The 25835-nt window shown below is 39.4% G+C and overlaps 1 protein-coding gene across 1 annotated transcript in view; it reads left to right on the top strand.

Annotated features, from left to right (window-relative positions):
• RAMP3 (receptor activity modifying protein 3) overlaps nt 1–25835 on the top strand; it is a 90389-nt gene that overhangs the window by 27783 nt on the left and 36771 nt on the right. The window contains 2 exon segments of the mRNA XM_067550339.1: nt 2815–2844; nt 6121–6253. Coding sequence (XP_067406440.1) covers nt 2815–2844; nt 6121–6253 — 163 coding nt within the window.

Raw genomic sequence — 25835 nt, 5'->3', positions numbered from 1 at the left:
CAGTAAGTTTGGCCACTCCGATATATATTATAGAGAGGTACCAATAGAATTTTATAACACTCTATCATGGCTTATGTCTTACAAATCACTCTTGGCCTGTAGCCATATCACTTGAAACTGTAATCCTGATTGTTTTTACGAACTACGCAGTGTAATGCCAGTCTTTGGATAGGACACCACCAGGGAAGCCATGGGTTCTTCAGGAGGTGGCAGATAATAATTTAGTAGTAATTTAGTAGGTGTCATTTTCACCTCCAACTTCACCCCAGCATGCTGATAAGGGGAAATAATTGGTGAGAGATTGCTGTCTTTAAGAAGAAAGAGAAAAGAAAGGTCTTCCTGGACATTTGTGATTATTAAACATTCATTGGCACTTTTTGTAAGAGTAGAGATATTAACCTTCCTATCCTGTCCAAATACCAGTATGGGTAATTATATTCTGCCTACCTGATCTCCCCCTTTAGTTTCAACTGAGTACAATATTCTTCACCTCTAGTCCTACACTAGTTTTGTTGTGCAGTATTACATTGCTAGGTTTCAGCCCAGACATAGCTGCATATCAATAGTGAATAAAAGGATCTCATTGGTTTCTAAAGTTCACTTATGTGTAGAATATGTTTGCATGAGTAATTGTCAAGTGCTTTGGAATCTTTTGGGTATTAAAGTGGAATAAATATAAGAAGTTATGGCAGTATATTATAACTTCTGTGATAACAAAAGGATAGGGAAATAAAATTGCTTCAGTCCTTCAGATAATGAGAAATGGGATTGAAGAGAAAGTAATTTTTTTGAGTGCCCAAGACACATTTTGGAGGCTAGTGTAGATAAGCCACAGAACACACTATACTGGTTATAACAATACTACCATTATTGAGAAAAGAACTGCATACGCAAGCCAGATTAAACATGAGATACTTCACACATCCTTTGGGAAATATTGTAATTCTCTAACATCATTGAGTCTTGACAGAAATTGTAGCTTCCAGAAGAAATATTTAGGCAAGAGGGAAATATCAGAATAACATTCTCTCTTATGAACTTTCAAAAGGCATGAAGGTCATTATTGAAAAGTATTTTGGGCCACCTTTAGTAGAGATTGACATTATATCGTCCAAATGCTATTTTAAATTTATAAGACAATTGAAGTACTGTACAAATAATACTGAGGGGGGGGGGGGAAAAAGCCAGTACATAACAAAATCACACTCCCCTGAAGGAATTCTAGTGATAGCATAAATTATAAGAATGAACCATGAGTAATTTGTCATTGTCACCAGAAACCAGCGATTGTAGCCTCATTTGCATGATTATAAGGCAAAAATTCTTCTCCTGTGCATCCACACTGTTAATTTCTATATTTCCCTAGATTTCCGTGTAAAACTCATGTCAACATCTGTAGGAATTCTGTGTACAAGATCAGAGTGCAGTGTCTGCAATAAAAGTCACGGTGCAGCTCGGAGAATAGGACTCACTCTGAGGCTGTGCCTTCATTGCCAGAAAGATGTGCATTAGCTGCCCTGCTGTAAAATCCTAGTAGAAATAAGGCACTGTGGTTTTACTATGAAGTAAATAGGCTTGCCAACCATGGGGTGGGGAGATGGCATAAAGTGTTGACCTCACCTACATCATTATATAAACTGCAGTGCCTTTTCTCCACTAAGATTTTACAGCAGGATGCACATTACTCATCCCACAGTAAAAGCACACCATTTTTGGTAGTGAAAACAAGGCCTTACTGCACATGATTTTTAAATGTGTGATAATAAAAGAACACTTGTTTCCTTATTGCTTACTACTTTCTCCTGTCTTCCTTTTCTGCTATTTTTCTTTTACAACACCTCTTCAGATCAATGGTATTGTGAGGATTACTTCACTCATGACTGCAAAGTACTTGGAGATCCTTGATAGAAGTTTATAAAGAAGTGTAAAGTAAGATTTCCAGAAGAAATCAGGAAATGTAGGGGTGAACTTGTGGTTGTACATCAAAACTTTGGTTGCTTTGGAGTGGGTAGTTTTATCTTCCCCAGAAAATGTTTACTTAATTTCATACGTAGTTGTCTGCAATTGATAGAGTACATTTTAAAATGTAGATTTTATAAACCTCGTGGGGAATCCACTACATTTACTAATGAATGTTTTGCCAGGCTTGAAAAATACGTACTGCTTCTACAAAATAGATACACTCTAATAGTTGTATAGTTGAAGCTCACATCCTTATGTCTGGGTGCTATCAAAGCATCGTGATACTTGCATTCCTGTTCTGCAGAATTCTAGTAAATTCTTGTTCATTAGAAGTTTGCACTTGACCATAAGAAAAGTTTATTCCTTTGTAGGGGCTAAATTCTTGTCAGATGTGAGTGCACAGCAATTCTCATTGAATGGACAGGGAGGTTGGGCATGTATCAAAAAAGAATTTGTATCTATGCAATTTGGGCCATGTTCTGTCCTCCCACACTGTGCAACCCAATTGACTTCAGTGTGTTGCCCAGGCTGTAAATGAGAGCAGAACATAGCCACTTGCAAGAAGTTACTCACTTAGTTCCTTAAAAAGCCTGTGTGATTTGTGTAGATTAAAAGACAGATAAAAGGAGATTCTTTTTTAATAAATGTTGAGTAACTGTTAATCTTCCCCTCCTGCTTCTAATAAAAATAAATCCATATGACAATACTTAGGGCATGTAGTAACTTGGAATATTCTGTTGAATCATTAATTATGGTCAAGATTACTTATGTATTAGATCTAATACTACACAAATTTTCATCACGTTGGAATAAAACCAAGAAATTCTAATCAGTCTCTTCTTTTTTTTCTAGTTAATGGTCTAATGACACTTGGATTAACAGGTGAGCTTTTTTAAAGTTCTAAAACTCAAACATATATTACTTTTTTGTTAATGACAGCCCTTTAAAAATATGCACATACATAAAACAACAACATAAGTAGATTCAGCTAGTCAACTCTAGACACTTTTGTCCATTAGTTTGCTTTTAATTTGGACTGTATCTACTGGTTTGTCAACATGTGCTAGTCTTTAACCAGTCTAGATAGTGATGGGAAAGCTTTAAAATGCTCTTTTGCAGTCTGATTTGTCCAAGAAGCTTAAGAATCAAAAAGCTTTGGTCAGGGAATCAGACTGGAACTATTGTGTGATTAGATTCTTTCATGAGTGTGTCCTTTTAGTTTTAGAAGATATGTGCTCCTCAGACTCTATTCACTTTTTCTTTAAATCACACCTTTAAAAATATTTAATCTCTGAATAAAGCCAACCAAAAAATGCAAGTCCATGTAAAATAAAAATGGAACTTGATCACACAGCCCAGTTAGGAATCTGAGTAAATAAGTAGGTTTTGTATTGTGCCCTGAAGGTCAGCTAACTTAGGTTATATCAGACCAAAAAATGAATTGTCTTTGAAGTTAGACCCTCCCCATTTAGAATACTTTGCCTCTAGCATTCTCCTACCCCACAGATTTAGTGAACGCATCGCTGCTGACCTCAGATTGCCAGAGACATGTTGTCACATCTATTTGTGAGTTTGCGCAGGTCTAATGTTGATCTACCTTTGCAAAATTCTGATGCACAATTTACCACCAGTGCTGCTCTACAGATGGCTGGAACAGTGAAAAAACTTGTGTAGTCAGGACTCAGGCATTTGTTACCACAATTTTGTGTAACCCTGATCAGAGCAGAATTATAAGACAAGACGGTAAACATTCTAAAATCTGTCTACTTTACTGCTTTCACAATAACTACCCCGATGATAAATTATGGCTTTGAATTTTTCTAATGCAGACAAAGCCTTAGCCTTAGCAATCTCTCTCTGATCATCGAAGGTGGTGAAAGCAGCAGGATAGGAACTAGAGTGCTTTTGCTGTTAGAAAGCGCTTGGAAAGCAATGCAGTGCTGTGAGCAAATGTAACGCTGCTGTCTTGGCTGACACACTTGGGAATGAACCAGGAATCTCCAGAGCTAAAAAAACAGGAGCTGCTACAACTTGAGCTAAAGAGCCAATATTTGCTAGCTGTCACTGTAACAAACTCATATTGTCTATGGATTGGGCACAGCAGAGGATCTGTAACAAACACCAGTGGGTTACACAATTTTCATTCTCAGTGAAGAGATTCCTTTTATTAATTAAGTGCAGCCCCACCTTAGCTTGAAATCAATCAGTTTACCTCAGTCTGATGACACTAAACTATACACATCCTGTTACAGATGGATCCATGATCAAAGTCCCAATAACTGAAGACTTCAATATTGTTCCCATCTGACACAGTTTCTAAGATTGTAATAAAGTTTTTTTTAAAAAACATCTGCACTTGGAGGTAAAACATCCTTAGTGCTAGGCTCAGACTGTTTACATTTGCTGCTGTTATAGCAAATGTGATTGAAATAACTTGTAGATGCGAAAAATCCAAACTAGTGGCAACCTTAAAGCTCTTGATTTAGTAGCAGTAAAAAGGTTTTTTTCCAGAGAGGAAAGCAGGTTCTCTGAAGCCATAGAGAATGTATCTCTCTGAGGAGCAAGGCAGCAGGTTCTTCCTAGCACTGAAAGGAGCCCATTCTGGGAATATAAGGCTTTATAGGCCTTCTGCGATCTTGAAAGTTAGTAAACACCTGTTTCCACTCAGAGACTTATCTAATGCTCTGAAGTCCTTCGCATTTCAAACTCCTGAGATTCCACAGGGGGGAAATGTTGTAATACATAATAGCCTATTTACAGATTACATTCCTGAACAGTGTAGACCCAAAGGTTTTTTATGGATTGTCAAAAGTGTGAGTCCAGGTTAACTATTTTCTTTTTTGCATGGCTATGTGTTTATAACGTCAGTGACAACTAATGCTAGACAATCCCTCTAAGCCAGACCCAGGAAGAGAAGGATCTTCTACTCCCTCCCTAGACCTGCATTCACCCATTCTTTTATTGGTGACAATTGATTTTAAAGTCCTTTGTAAATGAGATGTGCAAACATTCCTGGTATTAAAAATATTAATGTATAGCTATAGCCAAACAGTTAGTTTAATATGTTAAAGCTTGCCAAATTCTTTCCTAATCTACAGTACAAACCGAAGCAAATCTATGTGGTCAATCACTCCATTTTGTCTTCAATAATAAGATTTAGAAATACTATAAAATTGTAAACGGAAGAGGATAGGTCCCTCTATGCTGGGCTCTTAATGATAATGCAACATATGGCAATGTGGCTCAGTTGGCTACCTCTAGCCCAGAAGGATATGCATGAGTTCAAATCCCGTACCAAGATTCAGGCTCACATTCAGTGATGATACAGCACTTAAATAGTTATTTATTGCTTGTTGTATTTAATTATGCCAGTGGCTCTACACAAGTGGGTGGGGGAAGAGAGTGTGCTGCACCATTTACAATTGTAGTACTCCCAGATGAGAGTTTACTATCCAGCCCTAGCAGCAGCTGGAAATGGCAGAGCTCATGGTACTTTTCCAAGATCCGAATCCAAGTGTCATGGACAAAATTTTTCCTTTCAATAAAAAGGTTTCTAATTCTCAGAGTTTTGTGAGTTATCATGAGCATAGTCACTGCTGCCCTTTGTCTGCCTGGTCGCTGTAGATCTAACTTATTTCTTAGTAAAATAGTTTGACATATCTAGAGTATGAAAGGTTTGGTGTATAAAAATATTTTCTATAGTAACTGTAATATCTATTGCAGTATTGATGAAGTAAGAAGGATTTTTTGGATAAAGCATAGGACTTGTAGTCAAAACACCTGGATTCGATTCCTGGTTCTAGCACAGACTTCTTGTATGACCTGAGGCAATCCATAATGCTTTAAATTCAGTTGTAGTATAAGTGGTTCCTAACTCCCATTGACTTCAGTGGGAATTACACCATTTTACACCAGATCTGAATTTGGTCCTAAATTTCTTTGTGCACATTTTCCTCATTTACAAAATGGAATAAATAACAACCCAGAGTGGTGGTGTGTGAAGTTAACTTCATCAAGGTCTGTAAAATCCTCTAAGATGCTTGAATAGAAAGGGTTATGCCTTGTAAGTGCAAAGAGTTGTGCAGAAAATAATTCTGCATTTATGTTTCTACTATCTTCAACGTTTTGGGATTTAAAGTACTATCTGACTTATTCTAGGTGCACATCAACAAGTGATCATTTGCAATGAATCGCTCATGTTAGAAAAGTTGCCCACATGTGGAAAATTCTTTGAAGAGATGATGAAGAAAGTGGACTCTAAAAAATGGTGCAACCTCACAGAATTTATCACGTAAGCTTCCTATTTTTGTCTTTATTATTTATCTTTTAAGGGTGTCAGCCTTTTAAAAAGTCAATTGTATCAAGAATCAGGAACATCTCTATAATTACAAGGGATAGGGTGATTCCCCGCTAGAATCAATTTGGACATCAATTTGTTTATTTTGTTGGATTCAAACTCTTTCAAATCTGGGGACAAATCCTGCAAAATTTGTTGGGAGTATTCAGGCAAAACTTGTATTGAAGTCAAAAGAAAATATTAATGACACTTTGAAGTTAATTGGAGTTTTGCCTGAGTAAAAGCTGCTGGATTTGGTTCTTTTTTCTTACAGCAACAAAGAAGTATGAAAAATGGCTAGATAAACTGGCAGCTCCATTACCATTCTCATCTGCTGCAGTCCACCCCACGCCACTCCTTGTGGTTATCTGAGATTTATATTCAGCACTTAATGGATACATTATCTCGTACCTGATGAAAGCAGATGTACCACATTCTTAATATTTATAAATTACATATGTTCTAGATACATTTTCTAATACTGAAACTATAAGTACTTGATTCCCTATTAACGTAGGGATAATCTGTGGTTACCATGCTCCACGAACAGATCAGGAAACTGATTGTAACTCAGATTTACAATTGGCCTTCTAGTGTCTCCCTGCTCATGGAGTGTGTGGAAATGTACCCCACACCAGCATTCTACCTGCTGCCACCTATGTAGATGAGGGGTGTGAGTGGGCGAAGATGGCTTTAAGCCACACACAGAGATAAAATGAGGTACAGTCTCTTACTCAAAGAGCACACACACTCAGACATATTAATAGAGGTTAAATCAACAGGCTCCTAGTTGCTGATATTGATTTTAACATAATAAAACTGTCTTATTGTATCTATAGGCAATCCAGAGCTCAGCATATTTAAGGCAAACGTTCTCGAAATCCATAGTCTTCTCATTCAGTTACTAATGCACAACGTATTTTCAAATACAGCTATTCTGGTCTCTTTATTGACAACAATATTTCCCCTCTGTCATTTGTTTGTGTACCCCTGCCCCAAGGTGGGGCTCAAGCTTCCTCCCTGGTGTCTGCTGCTAAGTGTGGCTTCTCCCTTCTCCTCATCTGGGTTGGGTCCTGGGTTTGTTTTCTTATGCTTGGTGTCTCCAATGGGACCTGTCGGTATGCCTGAGAGACAAGGGGTGGTATCCCTTGGGAGTAGGTGTGTTCATGTGATGTTGAGCATGGTTTTCAGAAATGCTGGGTGTCCATGATGCCAATTGAAATGGATGGGAGCTGCCAGTGTTCAGCCCCTCTGAAAATCAGGCTCAGGTGAACTAGTGACTGCAAAAGGGCTCCATGAAGCCTACTCCCATCTAGTAACTGGAGTAGCCTACTAAGCCCAATGTGCTCCCTTTTCAGCAGCAGCACAGCTCCGCACAGCAGCAGATCCACTGGCTCCGCTCTTCCCCTCTTGGTATGTCCTAGCCACACATTCTCTTAGGGCACTTCGAAGTAGGGAGTCACCTAAGCTGGGCTATACGCTATGCAAGAGGGATGCAAACCCTCAGACCACTCACTTAGTCCAGAACCACATCCTCCTTTCCCTTCAGTGCAGCAGAATCGCTCACTGGTTTTGCTATCATGGGACCTTTGTAGTAATGGAGGAGAGGGCTAGGTTTCTCTCTTAATGAAGAAACTTGATTCTCCAACCCCGAAGGCCCATACATGTTGTATTTGGAGGGCTGCATTTGGTACATGTGAGCACTGTGAACCAGCATGGCCAACTGGATGTCAAATAATTCCTAAACTGGGTTGACACTTGAAAATAATGTATCCATATAACTTTCTTCTCTATGACTAGGCAGTAGACATATCTGCATGGAGGAGCTGACAGCCTTATGAGTTCTCATTACTTGTTTGACTTCCCTATACTCTTATCTACCCCCTTCCAACTCTCAGCTTTTTACTAAGAGTTTAAAACTGCATCCTGTGTACCCAGGCTAAAAATAAGTTCTCATTCTGTAACAACTACACAGTTGAGTGGCTGCGCTATGTTTTCTACTCATCTGAAACATTTAAAAATAGGGAAAAAAGGAAGAGGAAAAAAAAAGGAATAAGCATTCTACTTGGTTGGCATTTATTCTCAAAAATGTTGATGGTGTGAAACTGTCCATGCGCTTTTTTGCCTGAGAAAACCAAACCTGTGAAAGAACAAGTCTACTCTGTGTAGAGGCATAAGGCAATAAGGTTCTTGTGAAGGCAATAGAAGAAACTGTGATATGAATCTAGTTATTCTTCCCCCATTAAGTAGGCAGGGAGAAAAATGTCTTAAATACACAGAGAAATCCTTGTCTCCTTCCAATGCAAGCTCGGGACAGTGTACTTTTATGGTTTAGCCTTGGATGTGTCATTGAGATTCAGGTTTTGTCATATGAACAACTGTTGAAAAGATATGATACTGGGAAGTCTGACACATTGGAGATCTCGGTCTCTTTTTATTCCCATTACTACAATGGAAAGTTAACTTACTTGCCTGGGATCACAGTGTGGCTATCATCATTATGGATTACAGTGTATTTTCCAACATTGTGCGTTAAACTTCAGGTTCTGGAGCTTAAGAGTTGCCATTAATACAGATAATACACTTTTGCAAGGAAGAATCTGTTTTGATTTATATCTTAATTGCACAATTTCTGCATTAATAAAATCAGCATTTCAATTAAGGTCTCTTCCAAACTGAGATATTGCAGAGATATTCAGCACTTTGCAGTTATACCCATTTTATCATAAGGATATACAGGCATTTTACAAAAAAGCAACAAATTAAGGGTAAAATTCAGGTCTTGCATGCACTTGATGGATTTATTCCTTTCTCTCCCTACATGGGCAGAAATCTCACTGACACCCCCATGGAAGAAGTGTATGTATGCAAAAAACATAGTGTTGGAATCAAGATCCTGTCATATTTTTGTAAAAAGTAATTTAAAATAAGGTGTGAAGCAATAATTTAACATTTTAACTCACGAGACAGGCCATTTTTTCATCTTTAAAGAGACACACTCATTCTGCCTGCCCCCAAGCATATGATCTGCATCATAACTATGTTATGATCAGCTGGGGGAAATAACCTCTTTCAGTCAGATTCTGATAACCTCATGGTGAGCAATACCTTAAATTAGTGGGACTATTTGCAGAACAAGAACATGACTCTGGCACTGTTTATGCTGGATCAACAGGCTTCCTCTGCCGACTTTGCTAGAACTGTTAAAATATTCCTGGGAGAGATTTTGTAGAAGGCACAAAGGGGACTCAGGCTTCCAATTCTCATTGACTTTCCATAGGCGTTGGGTGCTTAACTGTCATAGAAAACCTCTTCTCCTATCATGTCATACCTCTTTCTAATATAAGATCAATTATGTTTGTGTACAAAGATTAATTTTGTCTGACAAGCCACCCTTGCTGAACAGCTGTATTCATTTTACCTGAATATACAACACAGTGGGAGAAAAGTATCAATCTTTTCCAGTGTAAAATGATAAAATATGCAGGGAGAAATTATACTGTAAAAAAAAACTTTCTAAGAAAGGATTTCAAATATAAGCAACAGAAAGAAAAACTTTCTTTAGAAACTTATTGGCCAGATACACTATTTATTGGCAATTTCTTATCAAGACTGCATGCTATCCTTAAAGTTTCATTGCATGGAGGAAATAGCAAATTCAGTTTCAGCTTTAGCAGTTTAACCTGAGGGATGATATGATGCTTTGACCTCACTTCATAGGGTATGAAAAAACCAGCATGAACTATAGATTAAATGTTGTCCCCTCTCTAGCTCATTTGACAGAGAAACCTTGGATGATAAGAAAGTTATGATACTCAATTTTTTATTTGGAGTGAAGATACATAGGATAAACTTGTGAAGAAATGGTATTTTTGGTGATGGTCACCTGTAGCTCAAATGTTTTGCTGATAAGCCTGCAATATATAGTTATGGCTGATTTCAAATCTCCTCTCTAATGGTAAAAATGAGTCACTCCACAGCAATCAGTGGAATGAAACCAATCTAAATCTGCTGTCAGAGGAGATATTTTTTGTAGACATTTTGAAAGGAGTAGAGCAATTGTTGCCTTGCACATTCCATAACAACAAATCTGTGCTTGTAAGAATGGCCCTGAACTTGCAAAATTTGGATCCCTATCCAAAGTTTGAGGGTCTTTGTATCTGGGGTGCTGATTTTGGCCCACCTCTGTTCGTTTGTGTTATGTCTTCGTTGTAAATAGTTATGCACAGTCTCGTGACAAGGTGACATAGCAATTATCTACCTCCATTTACTGCTTGTCCAAAATGTCACTAGGCAGATAAAAGCAGCTTTAATTTGCTTTGTCTTAATTATGATCCAAAGTGTTCTGTTAGCCTCTAATATTTGGCTGCTTCATTTACACTAAACTTTACTTTTAACCTTCAATCTGACTTTGATTCCTTGAAAGGAAAAAAAACATTATTGCCAACTGGTTTTAAATACATGAGTTGCCTCACACCTGTTTGCCAAGGGTCCCTAATCTTGAAAATTGGAATACAGACTTTTCAATACTCACATGGAATTGTGTCTAGTTGAGAACATATTTGATTATAATATTAATGTTTCAAAAATCAGTTTCATTAAACTTTTATAGAAGCACATTTTGGAGAATATTTCTTCAACAATTTATATACAATGTTTCCCTAATATTTAGGCCTATTTTTTTTTAATTATAAGGACCCAGAAGTATTCAGGGACAGATTTTCAAAGGAATTTTTTTTTATTATTTAAAGGCACCTAGTGGGATTTCCAAAAAGTACCTAAGCAGGTTATTTCTAAAATAAATAGATAGGATAGATATGTAAAATCTGCATTTGGAGATGTGCAGTTATGATACAGGAGAGTGGTCAGTTGTTTCTTCATGATCACACTGATGATTGGTCTTAAATTATTCTAGTTCAGAAATCTTCCTAAAAACTAAAATGTACAAAGTGTTTTTAAATGTCAGGAGGTAAACTCAGCATAAACCAGGCAAGTGTCATGTCAAGTAGAACATGAAATTTAAGACTACGTCGTTGGTTAAAGACATCAGTGACAGGAAAGGTTAAAGATTTTCAGAAATCTTTTTTTCATATAGTTCATCAATGGCAGCTCCACTCAGATTAGGATTCAGTGGAATACTTCAACCCTTGGTTATAATTAGTCAGCTGTGCAATAAAAGTTCTAAAACATATACTATGTGATGTGGAGGAGTCTCATCAGATCACAATGAGATCATGGTCAAGGTGTTGGCTGAAATGACCAGTTCCTTAAAGAGCTGGCCGGGGAAGAGAAAGTTACTCCCTGCTTTCTAGATCAGTGTTACTTATGGCAGTTATGTGGATTTGTTTTCCTTTTGCAGCTTTTGGTTTGTTATCTAAAAAACTGGTATTTTAATCAAGAAAACTGGCTCCTGGAAGCAATTTTTCTAAAATTAACAAAGCAAAAACCAATCTCTCTGGCAAACAGTCACAATAGGCCAACTTTCATTATTAATGAATGAATTTGATTCAAAAGATATCTGGAGACTGACACCTCAAGGAGCTTGACTATACATATTTCTCTATAGTACATTCATCTTACTTCAGAATTGACTTTTTTCTTATGTCTTCAGAACTGATTCCAGCATGCCTAGAAGAAGCTATTGATAATATATTAATTTCAGATCATGCTTCAATTATACTTACCATAGTTGCTGGTTACATATCATTAAAATGTTCTAAGTGACAGCTGAACACTCTGCTACTAAAAGATCCAAAGTTTTGTTCCACAGTTGATTCAGTCATCTCTAATTTCATACAAGAAAATAAGCACTTGGTTACCTCAGATACCATCTTTTGGGAAGCTCTGAAAGCTACTGTAAGGGGTGAAAGCATAAAGTATGCCTCCCAAAAAAAGATAGAGAGAATCAAGTTACTAGACTTTCTGAAAAATAAAATAGATGTTTCATTGAAAGCCTAAGACTGACCGGAATAATGAAAATCTACAATCTGTAATCAATGCCAAATATAAATATAATGAATGCTTATCCAACCATGGATAACCATGACGCACTCAATAGCGTCAAACAAAGATATCAAGAATGGGGATATAAAGCAGAAAAATTAAGATGGAACTAGCCAACAACAACATTTTTTCCTTATTACAAGAAGACAGGAGTGCCATCCTTGAAGCAATTGATATAAATAAGCAATTTAAGCAATTCTATAAAACTTTATATAAATCAGACAACCAATTTGACTCTAATAAATCTGATCATTTAATTGAAGGCCTACTTTTTAATACCCTAACTTCAGAACAAGTGTTGTTTATGGACAAAGCTATCACAACACAAGAGATCAAACAGGCTATAAAAATATATATTCCAGCAATGTCCGTGGGATGGATGGCCTTTAGGCAGATTTCTACAACATATTTTGTAATTAGCTATCTTCTATTCTTTCAAGGTCTTCACTGAAACATTCCAAGAAGGAACCATATCTCATGGGATGAGACTTGCTTTAATTACTTTAATATTAAAGAAGAACAAAGATGGCTACAATGGTGACAACTTCTGCTCCATATTTCTATTGAACATAGAGTGCCAAATAATTGAAAAAAATTTAGTGAGACAACTGAACACCATAATCCCATCAATTATACATACACATCAGTTTGGTTTCATTAAAGGAAAATTTGCTGCTGATAATACCAGAAAAATCGCTCACTTGATCCAGCAAGCTCGTATGTCAGATGTTCCCTCCATGACCTTCACTCTAGATGCAGAGAAAAGCCTTTGATAGGGTTGAATAGCCCTAATCGTTGTCCTAAAATAATTGGATTTGGACCAATATTCCTGAACTTGGTCAGTGTATTATACAGCTCTCCCCTTGCTTCAGTATCAACTAATGGAATTATTTCTCCCACATTTCAACTAGTAAGAGGGACATGACAGGGCTGTCCCCTCTTGTCCCTCCTTTTTAATTCCACTCTTGAACCACTAATAATGTACACACATCAGCACACAGCCGTTAAAGGTGTGACTATAAGTAGGAAAGAATAAAAAATCAGTTTATATTCTGATGATATTTTTGTAATGTTAAAGAATCCATCCTCATCAATCCCATCATTATTGAATGCAGTTGATATTTTTCAAAAGAGTTCTGGTTTTTGCATTAACTGGAATAAATCACAAGCAATGGATATACCCAAAAGACTAGATCCTTCTCAGTTACAGTATTTTCCATTTAAAATAGCCAAGGAAATAACTTATTTAGGTGTTAACATTTCACCTAATATTCCCAAAATTCTTTCTGTAAAAAGAGGACAATATATTTAAAACATTTCCCAGGCTGTTAGGTGCCATCTCCTCCCTCTATCCTTAATGGGGAGAATAGAAATAGCCAAAATGAATATCTGCCCAAGAATGACTTACATCATTAGCCTATTGCCTTTCAAAGTCTCTCCCTTGTTCTTTGCTCAAATAAATAGGCTTATCATGCAATTTATATGGAATAAAAAACAGCCCCCCTTGTCACACAAGACCCTTAAAAAATCCTGGGCAACTGGAAGTATGGTGTTGCCAGATTTGTAACTATATTATCTAGCATTTGAAATGCATCCTGTTGTAAGGAGGTTCTCCTCCAGTAGCTCTGTATAAACACCGGCCTGGTTTGAGATTGAAAAAAACATAGCTATACCAATTGGTTCCCTCTCTCCTTTTTTATACTTTGAGGCTACCCTCACACTTAAGGAAAAATCCAGTCTTTGCAGCTATTTGGGACAGCCTCCAATGCATAAAGATGCTTATAGCATCCAATTTTACTAATTCTTTTCTCATAATACAATGGGATAACCCCTACCTCAGGATCAAGGCCAACTCCATGCTTAAGAGAATTTGAATAGAAAAAGGATTAACAAAAATTAAAGATATAATACAAGATGATAGAGTGGTCTCCTTCAATTACATGTGCAACAAGTATCAGCTACCGCTGTCTCACAGTTCCTTCATTCAGCAGCTATGCTCAAGTATTTATTCAAGGATAGGGAACAATTGGTCTGTTTCAACTCTCTCACTTCTGGAAGAACATGTTAAAAAACGTGGAAACAAAATTAACTTGGTAGAAATTACTTATAGGTGGCTAAATGCTTTGCATTACCCTCCCAATCTCAGTCCCAAATTAAAATGAGAAAAAGAACTTAACCTTACTATCACAACAGAAACCTGAGAGGATATCCTGCTTAATATCAAATATACTTCAAGTTTTTATGCTTGTGATTCTTCCTCAACAAGATAATAAAACAGGTATTACTAGACTCCAGAACATTTGGTTAAGGCTAGGTTGGCAACACACAGTGAATGCGGAAGATGCAAACAACCCTATACCAACCTATCAAAAAATGAGTGTGTTCTGGAACACCATATTCATCTCAAAAACTTTGTGTTGCTATTTTTACCTTCTCCAAGAGTGTGTATTTTAGAGCTGCTGGAGGAGTTGGCATTACCAATTAACATTAAGAAATGAATTGCAGTAAATATTTTAGTGGCCAAAAGAGTTACTTTGAAAAAATGGAAATCTGCAGTTCCTCCCTCATACATAGACTTGCTTAATGAGCTCTCTACTACTGCATTAATGGAAAAAATGACTCTGTCTAACGGAAATACTTGGAAAAAATATGAGGATGTCTGGTCACACATGAAACTATTGCATACTTTTGCAGTTTAGTATATATTAGTCCCCAATATTCATAGGTTATGTTCTCAGTTATCTATTTGGTCACTTCAACAATTGATTATCTCTACAAGTTCAGGGTTTTGGTTTGTTGGTTGGTTTTGGTTTGTTTGCTTTTGTTTTTTTCCCGGGTTTTACAAAAAATGAACACTGAATTTTGTTATTTATATAGTATTCCCATCTTGTGCATGAATTTATATACGTTTTGTTTCTTTATGTGTTTATATTTTATATAAAAACAACAAAAACAAATTAAAAAGAAGAAAATGTTATAAAAATGGTTTGTATTTTTAGTTGCCTGGTAGCTATGGTAACAGGTACAAAAGAAGCAAAGATACATTTGTATACATGGCATGCCATTAGTAACAGCTTCAATAATGACATGTTCCATAAAAAAGGAATTTATAAAAGGCTTTGCTAAATTAGAAGTCTTTATTTAGTAGCTGATATAATCAAATCTTGCTTTATTACTGCCTTAGCTACTGGTTCATCCTGGACTGGATACCTCTGAGCACAAAGATGACTGAAAGTTTATGAATAAGCTGGGTATTTTCCAAACCTGTTTTGTCTCAGCACAGGGGTTGTCATAATTTCTACTGCTATCATTCCCAGAAGTAGTCACTCTAAAATGGAATTTTGGAGACTGATATAGATCCCGTAGACATGGAAAATGTTTTAGTGACAATTGTGATGGTTGGATATCAACACTTCAGACTGAGAGAGCCTAAAACGGAAAAGCCCGCTTTCTGGTATTTCTTACTATATTTCTTCATATAGTTTATAGTACCTTCTTTCTCATGGGTGCATCCAGTCACCCCATGCAGTGACAACAGTTCAGAAGAAAAACTTCCAAAATGAACATACATGATAGCATGAGCTAATCAGTTTCTGTAATGCTGCAACATAATTGCTGGAAGAATTGCTTTCAGAGGTGTCTATAGAACCAAAACCTGAAGTTCATAAGGAGGTATGGAGGGAAATACCTTGAATGTCCACAGACCACAAAAGAAATGCAGTGATTGTTAATAATAATTGAAGAGACAGAAAATAATGCTGAGGTGTAATTCCCAGTGTTTCAGTACAATAACCAGTTCTTCAGGGAAGATGTCAGCCCTGCTAACTTTTTATTGCCATTGGATTGAAATGTGGGAGCATAGGATTTGGTTGTTATCTTTTCTTTCTTGATTTAATAATGTATTATATATTTCACTGTAAGGTATAATTCTCTATCATTTATTTCTAGCCTGTGTTGCTATTGCAAAAGTCATCTTGCAAGCATAAGATTACATACCAGTTACCCAAAGGAAATATCATTTTGGGTTATTTCAGCCAAGCAATAACAATAGATCTAAAGGCTCAGGGTAAAATTCTATTTGTTGCAGACAGGGACCCAATGAGACACCCATGGTTAAATGCAGAGGCTGCAACTTCATTAAATGATTAGCCAAGAAAGACCCCCTCCCCAAACTACCTGTCAGGGCCGTTACAGGGCACAATTGAACTGGGCACCAACGGGTTCTACACACCTGAGGATGGGTATGAAACAATGTTCCCTCTGCACCCCTAGGCCTGCTTGGGGAACATGCAAGAAGCTAGAGTCCCAACCCATTGCCCTCGTGACACCAGAGAAATGAGATGAGCCCCACACTGTGCAAGACATGGAGGCATACTCCCCCCCCCCCACCATGTAAAGCTGTGCTCAGGGCCTGTGTCCAAGCAGCCCATTGGGTTACAGGGAACTCACATCAAACCATTTCTTAAGACACCAATTGCACTAGAACCCACCAAAATTGTGAAAAAAAAAAAACTGTAAGTCTCTAAACCAGAAGTCTGGTGCTGGATGGAAGGTGACAGTCATTTCTCAATTTGCCATATAGCAAAACCCATCCAAACCCAGTTAAAATGTGGCAATCAGCCTAGCACTTGGCTTCCCAAGAGAACCAGTGTACTAAATGTGGGTGGGACAGGGTGGAGCTGGAATGAAAGCCAAATGGCAGAGAGCAGAAACAATCTCTCCTTCCTGTCTCTGCAGGTGGGAGCCAATCAGATGGTCTGCCCTAATCCCAATAATTGAATAGCAGCAGGAGCAGGTGGGTGGAGGGGAGAGAAAGACCAGGCTTGGAGGTTAGATACTGTTAAAGCCAAGCCACTTATCCCTCCCTGCCCCTGGAGGGGGCAGGAGAGACCAACAGGAGTTCACCTGTTTCAACCCAAGCAGGGCTGTAGTGTGTACGTCCCCAACACTCCTGGGCCCACCAATTATACACGCCAACTAACAAGGGAGCCTTGGTGTGTATTACACCAGCAATCTGGATAAGTAGTATGTATGTTGAAAAGAAATGGTTTCTCCGTTTCTTAGAAAACATTTTTGGAGCATAGCTCTTTCTTTGGTGTGATCAAAATTCATCCTATGGAATCAATGCCAAATAATGTCCTACAAATCTGATTCAGAAAAGCTGTCCACAGAAAGTTGTAAATTATATCCTACCAAGTGCACTATGTCCCAGAGAATTTTCTCCCTGACCAAGGGTAGGTTATGTCACTACTACCTCCTCCTCTGGAGTATCTGTCAGGTTGGGACAGCTTTACGTCACACTTGGTGTGTATAAGAACTCTTCCATTTGGAGCTGCTGAAGGAGACACTTAATCAGCATGTTCCCTGTCCACCCTTGTCATTCTTTCTTTTCAGCCAGTTCCTACTCTGGTATGGCCTCTGGCTTAATTAAGGCTGCAGTGTATTCGGCTACTGAAATCTTACGTCTCATGACAATTTCTACCAACTTCCATCTCCCTTCGCACATACACTGGGGCCTGGTCTACACTGCAAAGGTAGGTTGACGGAATGTGGCTTCTGTCGACCATATAATGTATGTGTCTTCACTGGCTGACCAGTTCCGTTGACTTAAATTGGGGGAAAATTCAACTTAATAAAACCACCTTTGCAAGTGGCTTAGTGCTGAAATCAAATTGTTTGGATCAAATGAGCAGCAGTGTAGGCGGAGTGCAGTATAATTCGATGTAATTGGCTCCATGAGTTAGCCCACAATGCTCTGCTGTGACTGCTCTGCACATTTGCACTCTGCTGCACTGCGGCCACGTGCACAGGAAACAGCCCCTCCCCTCAAGCCCCAGGAAATTTTGAATTCCCATTTCCTGTTTTGACAGCATGGAGAGAGCTTGCCAGCAGAACTGATCATAGCGACTGCATGCCCCAAACGCGCTCCAGCCTGGAGTCGACCTGAGGTCTCTGATCTCATTGGTCTGTGGGGCGAAGAGTCTTTTCTGGCTCAGCTCCAAGCCAACAAAAGTAATTTAGATATTTATGAAAAGATATCGTGCGGCATGTTGGAAAAGGGGCACAGGAGGGACGTGCAGCAGTGCCGCGTTAAAATTAAAGAGCTGAGACAGGCGTATCAGAAAACTCGGGAGGCAAACAGTCATTACGGCTCGTCACCAAAGACATGCCACTTTTCTGAGGAGCTGCATGCAATTCTTGGCGGTGACCACACCACTGTACCGCCAGGCAGCATAGATACCTCAGGGGAATCCAGGATGAATGAGGAGGACTCTGTGGAGGAGGAGAAGAACAAGAACAGGAGCCAGGCAACTGGGAATCCATTCTCCCTGAAAGCCAGGAGCTGTTCGTAACCCCAGAACAGCCCAGCCGGACGCAGGGCAGTGCGAGTGACCAAGATGCCAGGGAAGGCACATCTGGTGAGTATGTGCTGCAAATCTCATTTCTATGGTTATCTCCCCAGTCCAGCTTCTTGTCATAGTGAAAAAAACAACTGAGTTTGGTGGTGGGGATGGGCTTCCTCATCATTAGTTCACCTGAGCAAGGGGTTCCCCACAGAAAAGAATGTTTTTGTGCACAGGGATGCTCCGAGAATCCTCCATGGATATCTCCAGGAAACTTTCATTTAGGTACTCTGTGATCCTTTGCAGAAGGTTTCTGGGGAGAGCAGCCTTATTTTTCCCACCACAATAGGACACTCTCCCCTGCCACTCACTTATTAATTGTGCAGGCATCATTGTGGAACACAGCATAGCAGGATCAGGCCTTGCAGTAAATCCTCACTTTCTACCTCTGTTACCCTCAGGAGACTGATATCATTTGTGATCACCTAGGGAAGATGGAGCAAATTTGCAGTACCTGCTACATACAATTTCCTCTGCCATGGGAGGTTTTTTGGGGTACGTAAACCGCAAGTTACAAGACAGCACATGACTGCAATGGATCTTAGGGGTCATGAGATGGGTGCCCACATATGGTTTCACCCAGGGGAAGTTCACCCCTCCACACACACACTTTCTGTACTGCCTTTTCAAAAATTAATTTTTGGGAAGGTCAAGGGGGTGCAACAATCCTGCTGGTTGGGGAAGTATGGACTTATGCAGCATGCACTATGGGGATTTCCCTGAAATGGAAGCACCAGTCCCTTACTTACTATGGCTGGAACAGCACTACGACCCCTGGAATAGGTAGAGATTGGTATGTGGGTCTGCCGTTCCTTTGGGAATACAAAGGGGAATTATTTTTACATTGTAACATTGCTTTTCATCTGTGGGGCCAGCTAACAATGGATATCTTGTGCTTTGATTGCCTTTCAATGGACAGCACGGCCTTCAACTCAGCATCTACTAGTCCTGCTGACTGCCTGTCACAGATTAGAAGGAGAAAAAAAAACACCTTGAGATGACATGTTCACCGAGATAATGAATGCCTTCACAGCCGCTGACACAGAGCTAAGAGCCTGGAGGATTTCAGAATTGGAGAAAATGAACATGGACATGGAGAACAGGAACCTGAACATGAGCATGCAACGCAGGATGAGATGCTGCGCATAATGAAGGATCAGTCAGACATGTTGAGGCATTTGGTTGAGCTTCAAGAAGAGCAGCGGCAGGATAGACTCTCAACTCATGCACTCTTTCCTAGCCCTCAGCCCCAAGCGATCTAGGAGGAGGTTGAGCAGGGTGCAGTTCGTGCTCCACTCCATGCCAGGTGAGGGGAACAGAAAGAGGCACCGGCCTCTTTTAAGAAATGGGACTGTGTTGTTTGCTGTTTGCACAGTGAAACTTTGCTCTGTGTCCCCTCACAGCCCCATTACATTGCATGCAACGTGTTGAAATAACTTCCTGTCTCTCCACTGTTAATGACCAACAATAAACATTTACTGCTTTAAAAATCATTACTCTTTCTTTATTGAGACTGCGGGGATTAGCCCTGGGGGGTGGGAGGGCTAGCACAGTGCTGTGGTGCTGGGGAATGGATGTGGGATGGGAAGCGAAGACAGACCATAGATTTTTCAGAAACATTAGGTCTCCCTGTAAAACCGATTTTTCAAGGCTTCCTTGAGGCGCAGCGCTCCGTGGTTGGCTCTCAGCGTTGCACTGTTGTTTAGCTGCTCAAAATTGTCAGCCAGCCTATCTGCCTCCATGACCTAACCTAATGGGAACTTCTTCCCCTTTGTCTCACAGACATTATGGAGAACACAGCATGCTGAGATAACTACCGTGATGTTTTTTTCACTGAAGTCTAGCCTAGTGAGTAAACTGCGCCAGCATGCCTTTAAACGTCCAAATGCACATTCCACGGCCATTCTGCACTTGCTGAGCCTATTATTGAACCTCTCCTTCTTACTGTCAGGTGTCCCATGGACGGCTTCATCAGCCAGGGGAGCAATGGGTATTCAGGATCACCCAGGATCACTATTAGCATTTCAACATCACCAATATTTATTTTTTGGTCAGGGAAGAAAGTGCCTGCCTGCATCTTTTTGAACAGACCTGTGTTCCTAAAGATGTGTGCATCTTGCACCTTTCCAGACCACCCCCCATTGATGTCAGTGAACTGTCCCTTGTGATCCACAAGGGCTTGCGACGCCATTGAGAAGTATCCCTTTTGGTTTATATACTCTGTGGCTAGGTGGCCTGGTGCTAAGAAAGTGTTATGTGTACCATCTATTGCCCCCCCCCCCCCCCAGTTTGGGAATCCTGTTGTGGAAAACCCATCCACTTATGTCCTGCACATTTCCCAAAGTCACTACCCTTCTTAGCAAAAATCTGTTAATGGCCCTGCACACTTGTATTACAGCAGCTCCCACGGTGGATTTAGACTTCAAATTAATTCCCAACTGACCGGTAGCAGTCTGGCATTGCTAGCTTCCACAGAGAGATGGCTACCGGCTTCTCCACTGTCAGAGCCAGTCTCAAGTGACTGTTCATGTATTTCAGGGCTGGGGACAGCTCTGCGCAGAGTTCCAAGAAAGTGGCCATTCACATATGAAAGTTCTGCAGCCATTGCTCATCATCCCACCCCTTCATAAAGAAGCGGCGCTTCACTGACTGCAGATGGTGCATGACAGCCATCAGCAAACTGGAATTGTTTCATTCTATGGCTTGTAGCAGGATATCTTGAGTAACATCACAATTTTCAGCCTTGTGGCCCTGTCTCAGCCTTGAAAATTCTGCAGGATAAGACATGAAGTGTTTGTGATGCTTACAACGATAGTGCAGAACTGAGCAGGCTCCATGCCTCTCCAGCAATGGTGTACACACGGCAGAGACTGAACGGTTTAGAAAAATGGCCAGAAAAAGCGTTAGTCTGTTTGTTTGGGACCAAAAGGGAGGGGGAGGGAGGACGTTGCATCATGGGAGGATGAGTACTTTACCAAAAGCCTATGTGGCTAGTTGCATTGTGGGATAGCACTGTTTTGATTTTCGACCCAAACGCGGCTAGTGGGGATGCAATTCCCCAACGCAATGAGCGTGGTGTGATCACGCTCCTGCGACGTCTACATTTCAGAGGGAGATGGTCAATTTAAAATGAATCGACTTTAGTCTGCAATGTACACATACCCAAACATACGATGCCAATGAATCTGGCACTTGATTTTTAAAATGCCTTTTGGGGAACGGAATGGCTCAGGTTATTGACAATGGGCTGCAGAATCCAGCCATATTTAGTAGTGAATCAATGAAAGCAGTTGAGTATTCAGTATAAAATCACTTGGTTGTCTCGCCCAGTTCCTAGAAGATGGATGTCTACATCACACAAAACATCTCCTTGAGCAGTTTAACCTGGGGAGCTAAGGAATGAATTATAACAGAGACTGTAGTATCACCGGCCCATGCACTCTCTTATACCCTATCATGCCTTTGGCTCTTCACGGCTCTCTGACAGAGGACGTAGAGGCTTCATCTCTCTCTGCCGAATTCAACTGCATTTAGGGCCCTCTCTACCAGCCGAATGGGCAGGATATTGCTTTAGCCTGGTACTGTTAAGAAGTCACACTCACCCCACAAATGTCCGTGTAAGACTGATAGACATCACAGTAATTGTAAAGCTAATGGGGTTATTTTTCACAAAAATTTGGTGCAAGGTTTTGTGCTTACTCCAATTAATCACCTTATTTTCCATGCAGTCTTAGTATAAACTCCCCAGAACACTTTACACCAAAGTAAATTATGCACACAGAAACAACAGTTAGGCTAAATAAAAGCAAAGATAAATACATTAAATTTGAAAACAGTAGAGGAAATCTGCCCTTATCTTGAATAGATCGAGAAAATTTCACAGAGGATATGATCCAACAGGGGAAAGGAAAAGCACCAAACAACGTGATCCAAACAAATGCCATTTTCAGAAGTCTAAGGGAAAGAGAATAGAGGCATCTTCCTGGGACATATGAGACAAATGTTATTTAAACAGTTTGGAGAAGTGGGGAAAACTCTGGGGTGAAAATTGAGCAGAGAGCAGCTATAGTGAAAGACATATACAGAGAGTTTCTGTGGGGGGGAAAAAAGGAGCAGAGAGAAAAAAGATTCAATTAAATATATACTATATATAGGGTACCCGACTTTGCTTAGTTTCTGGTGTGGGACAGTTGGTTCTTCTGCACCGATACATAGCTGATTATTCCTTTTCATTAGAAAAATATATGTGGTCTTTTTTTTATTGAATTCCCCCTTGAAAAAAATGAGATTGACCTTACGCAGAGAGGGATCCCTCAGTGAATCTGTAAATCTAAAATGCATTTGAAAAGTTTGCATAACTCTGAACTCTATTGGATTGTCCCATTCTTGAAATAAACTATTCAAATACTTACAGGCAATTAATGGAACTTCAAAGTTAATGGGTAGTCCAACCAGAAGCCAGTGAAGGTCAGATAGAAGTGGGAAAATGTGATTAAATTATTTAGTCTGTGTTATAAAATGATTTAAACTGCTGAAAGTATCAGGCAGGCTGTGGGACAAAATGCACCTCAGTACTATCTGATGTGCCTTTGAGAATGTTGGCATGGAAAAGAGGTTAATAAAGCCACTAAATGTAAATGCCATGCATGAGTTAAGCTTGCGTTCAGCAGCTGAAAGGGCTCAAGAGTTGGAAAAGATAGCAGCCACCAAAGAATCAGCATAGTTGAATAATTATTTGTACTGCAAAAGTGTGAGGATACTATAGTTGAATTGAGGTCTTACTGCGGTAACTGCTGTCCAAACACATCTTAGAGAAAATCGCTGCCCCTACGAGTTCACTGTCTAAATTAAAGGGCTTAAATAAAACCAATTAATAACGCAAGTCTTCCAACCTTGACAAGTGAACACGGGTCAAAATATGGAAATAGTTTTAAAAATGATAATAGGGATCATCAGTGAAGTGCCGTCTCAAGAAAGAGTTCTGACTGCAAAATAAAACCGAGGCTAATCATGTGTCTGGCTAAAGCCAGATTTAATCTAATCAGCTGGACAAAACTTGGAAGTTCTTGCTCAATTTTAATGTCAATTGCAATTTTGCCTCTGTCAAAACTCAGTAAGAATTTAACAACTGGCTTACAGTTGGTTCTGTTTATTAAAAAATGACTGATTTTCTGAAGAACGTGGCTGACTGTGGAGTAAAGAAAAAAGATGACATAACATTAATGGAAAAACTAATCATGCAATAACTAAAAGATAAGCTCTTATTTTTGCTTTCATAAAATTATATATCCATGGTTCTTTTAGTGAAAGCCTTGTTGACTGAGTGAGCATGGCAGAGAGGTTTCCAACTCGAGACATTGGCTTTAATGGCTATGGCTTTTTATCTCCTCCATTGACTACTTTGACCTAGATGCTGGCTTGTGACTGCATCAAGCTGTACTGGTGTTAACGCATCTGTGGAAAAGTGGCAAACGGTACCAAGTTCAGACAATACAACCGAATTTCTGTGGCCAAGGTGTGACGCAGTTTCATGTGTAGCTGGTTCTTTCCATCAGTTATATATTTAACAGTGAAAAAACATTGGCTTTATTCTGTCTAACAACCTGCAAATCCAATTTTGCAATGTTACTAAAGAAGCCTGCTGCTGCTGGTTTTGTACCAGATTTGCTCCCATGGAAGACAATGACAAAACAACACCAAGTTTAAGTGTATAGGATCATGTGCTTAATGAAAGTCTCAAATTTTGGTGTAGGGCTCCTGGTACAGTGTAAAACATTTGTTAATGAATAACTTACACTCTGTACTTTTGTACCTTCAGTGGCGTAGAGCAAAGGGGGTCACACTCATCACCTGGTGAGTGTGTGAGAACAGTGGCAGTGCTAGCCCATTGGGAGCCCTAAGAATTTAGGGACTGCCGTGGTGCTAACATATCCTATCTCTTTAGTAGGTTGGTGCTGTTCTGGTGGTCTGTGTCATGCTGGGTGCACACAGGCAGGAGCAAAGGGGCAGAAGTGATGGCAGCAGAAGTAAATGCTTCTTTAGTAACATCCTAGGGTGGACACAGATAGACAGCGCTACTTCCAGGTTTTGGGAGACCTACAGTGTTAACACTGTAAGTGCCAAGACTGATGCTGGATTAGGAAATTACAGCTCCAACCCTGTGAGGCCACCAAGTGATCTTTGTGTCAGTGCTAGGCCTGACCACCTTGTCCCTCCTGACTGCCCATGTTGCTACATGCTGCTTTCTCAAGCTGAAGTTTAAATGTTGCTATCTCACCTTATGTCCCTCCTTCTTCCCTCCTTCCCTTTACAAATGTCAAAACTCATGGACTTTTCATATTTAAAAATTCCTCATGAAAATTCTGGAGGCCATGACAACAATTATAAAAGCAGAGTGGTACTAATTGCCAACAGGCACCTATTACTTTCCTTTTGCTATTCATGCATTTGTTTTCAAAAGTGAAGAAAAGCAGTTTATAAATCAGTTAGGCAAGGGCAATAATAATAATAATTTCATTATAAAAATGACTTTAGTCTTGGAGCAGTCGTGCTCACACCATGCTGACTGCTGACAAACCCAATTCTTTAATGACAAAAGGAATTCTGCAAGATCATTTTTGCAATCTGTAATTTAAAAATTAAAAATAAAGGAGCCCTACAGTTTTTAAAATCTCACTGGATTTTAATGCTCTGCTGTGAAATGATCCAAAGTTCAACAGTGAGTATATAAGCTCACGCACTGTACGGAATGGCTCATTTTAATTGAGAAATAAATGTGGTGACATTCTTAAAGTGCAGCTTTACTCTGAAAAGGGACTATATGAAAATTCCGTTGTCGAGGTCCATTTTTATTTTTCTCAATTATTTTCACATAAAATGTGCTTAGTTTACAAGTAAGAGTATTTTCTTTCCTCTAACTGTGGGCCCAACAAACTCAACGTGGTCTCTGAATGTAAAGCTAACCTCTTTACTTCTCCCATGTGAGAATTCCCTCTTGCCTATGTAGACAGAAAAAGCACGTTATTGCTTCATCCTGGTAGAGACAGAGGCTGAAATATGGTTCCTTAACATGATTATGATTTATTTCTGTCTTCATAGGCAAAAAGGAAAATGTGCTTTAATACAATTGA

This window comes from Emydura macquarii, unplaced genomic scaffold, assembly GCF_026122565.2.
Source record: "Emydura macquarii macquarii isolate MOO-44397 ecotype Brisbane River unplaced genomic scaffold, CSIRO-AGI_Emac_v2 contig_1263, whole genome shotgun sequence".
NCBI classification, from domain to species: Eukaryota; Metazoa; Chordata; order Testudines; family Chelidae; genus Emydura; species Emydura macquarii.
This window is presented reverse-complemented; position numbering and strand designations above follow the sequence as displayed.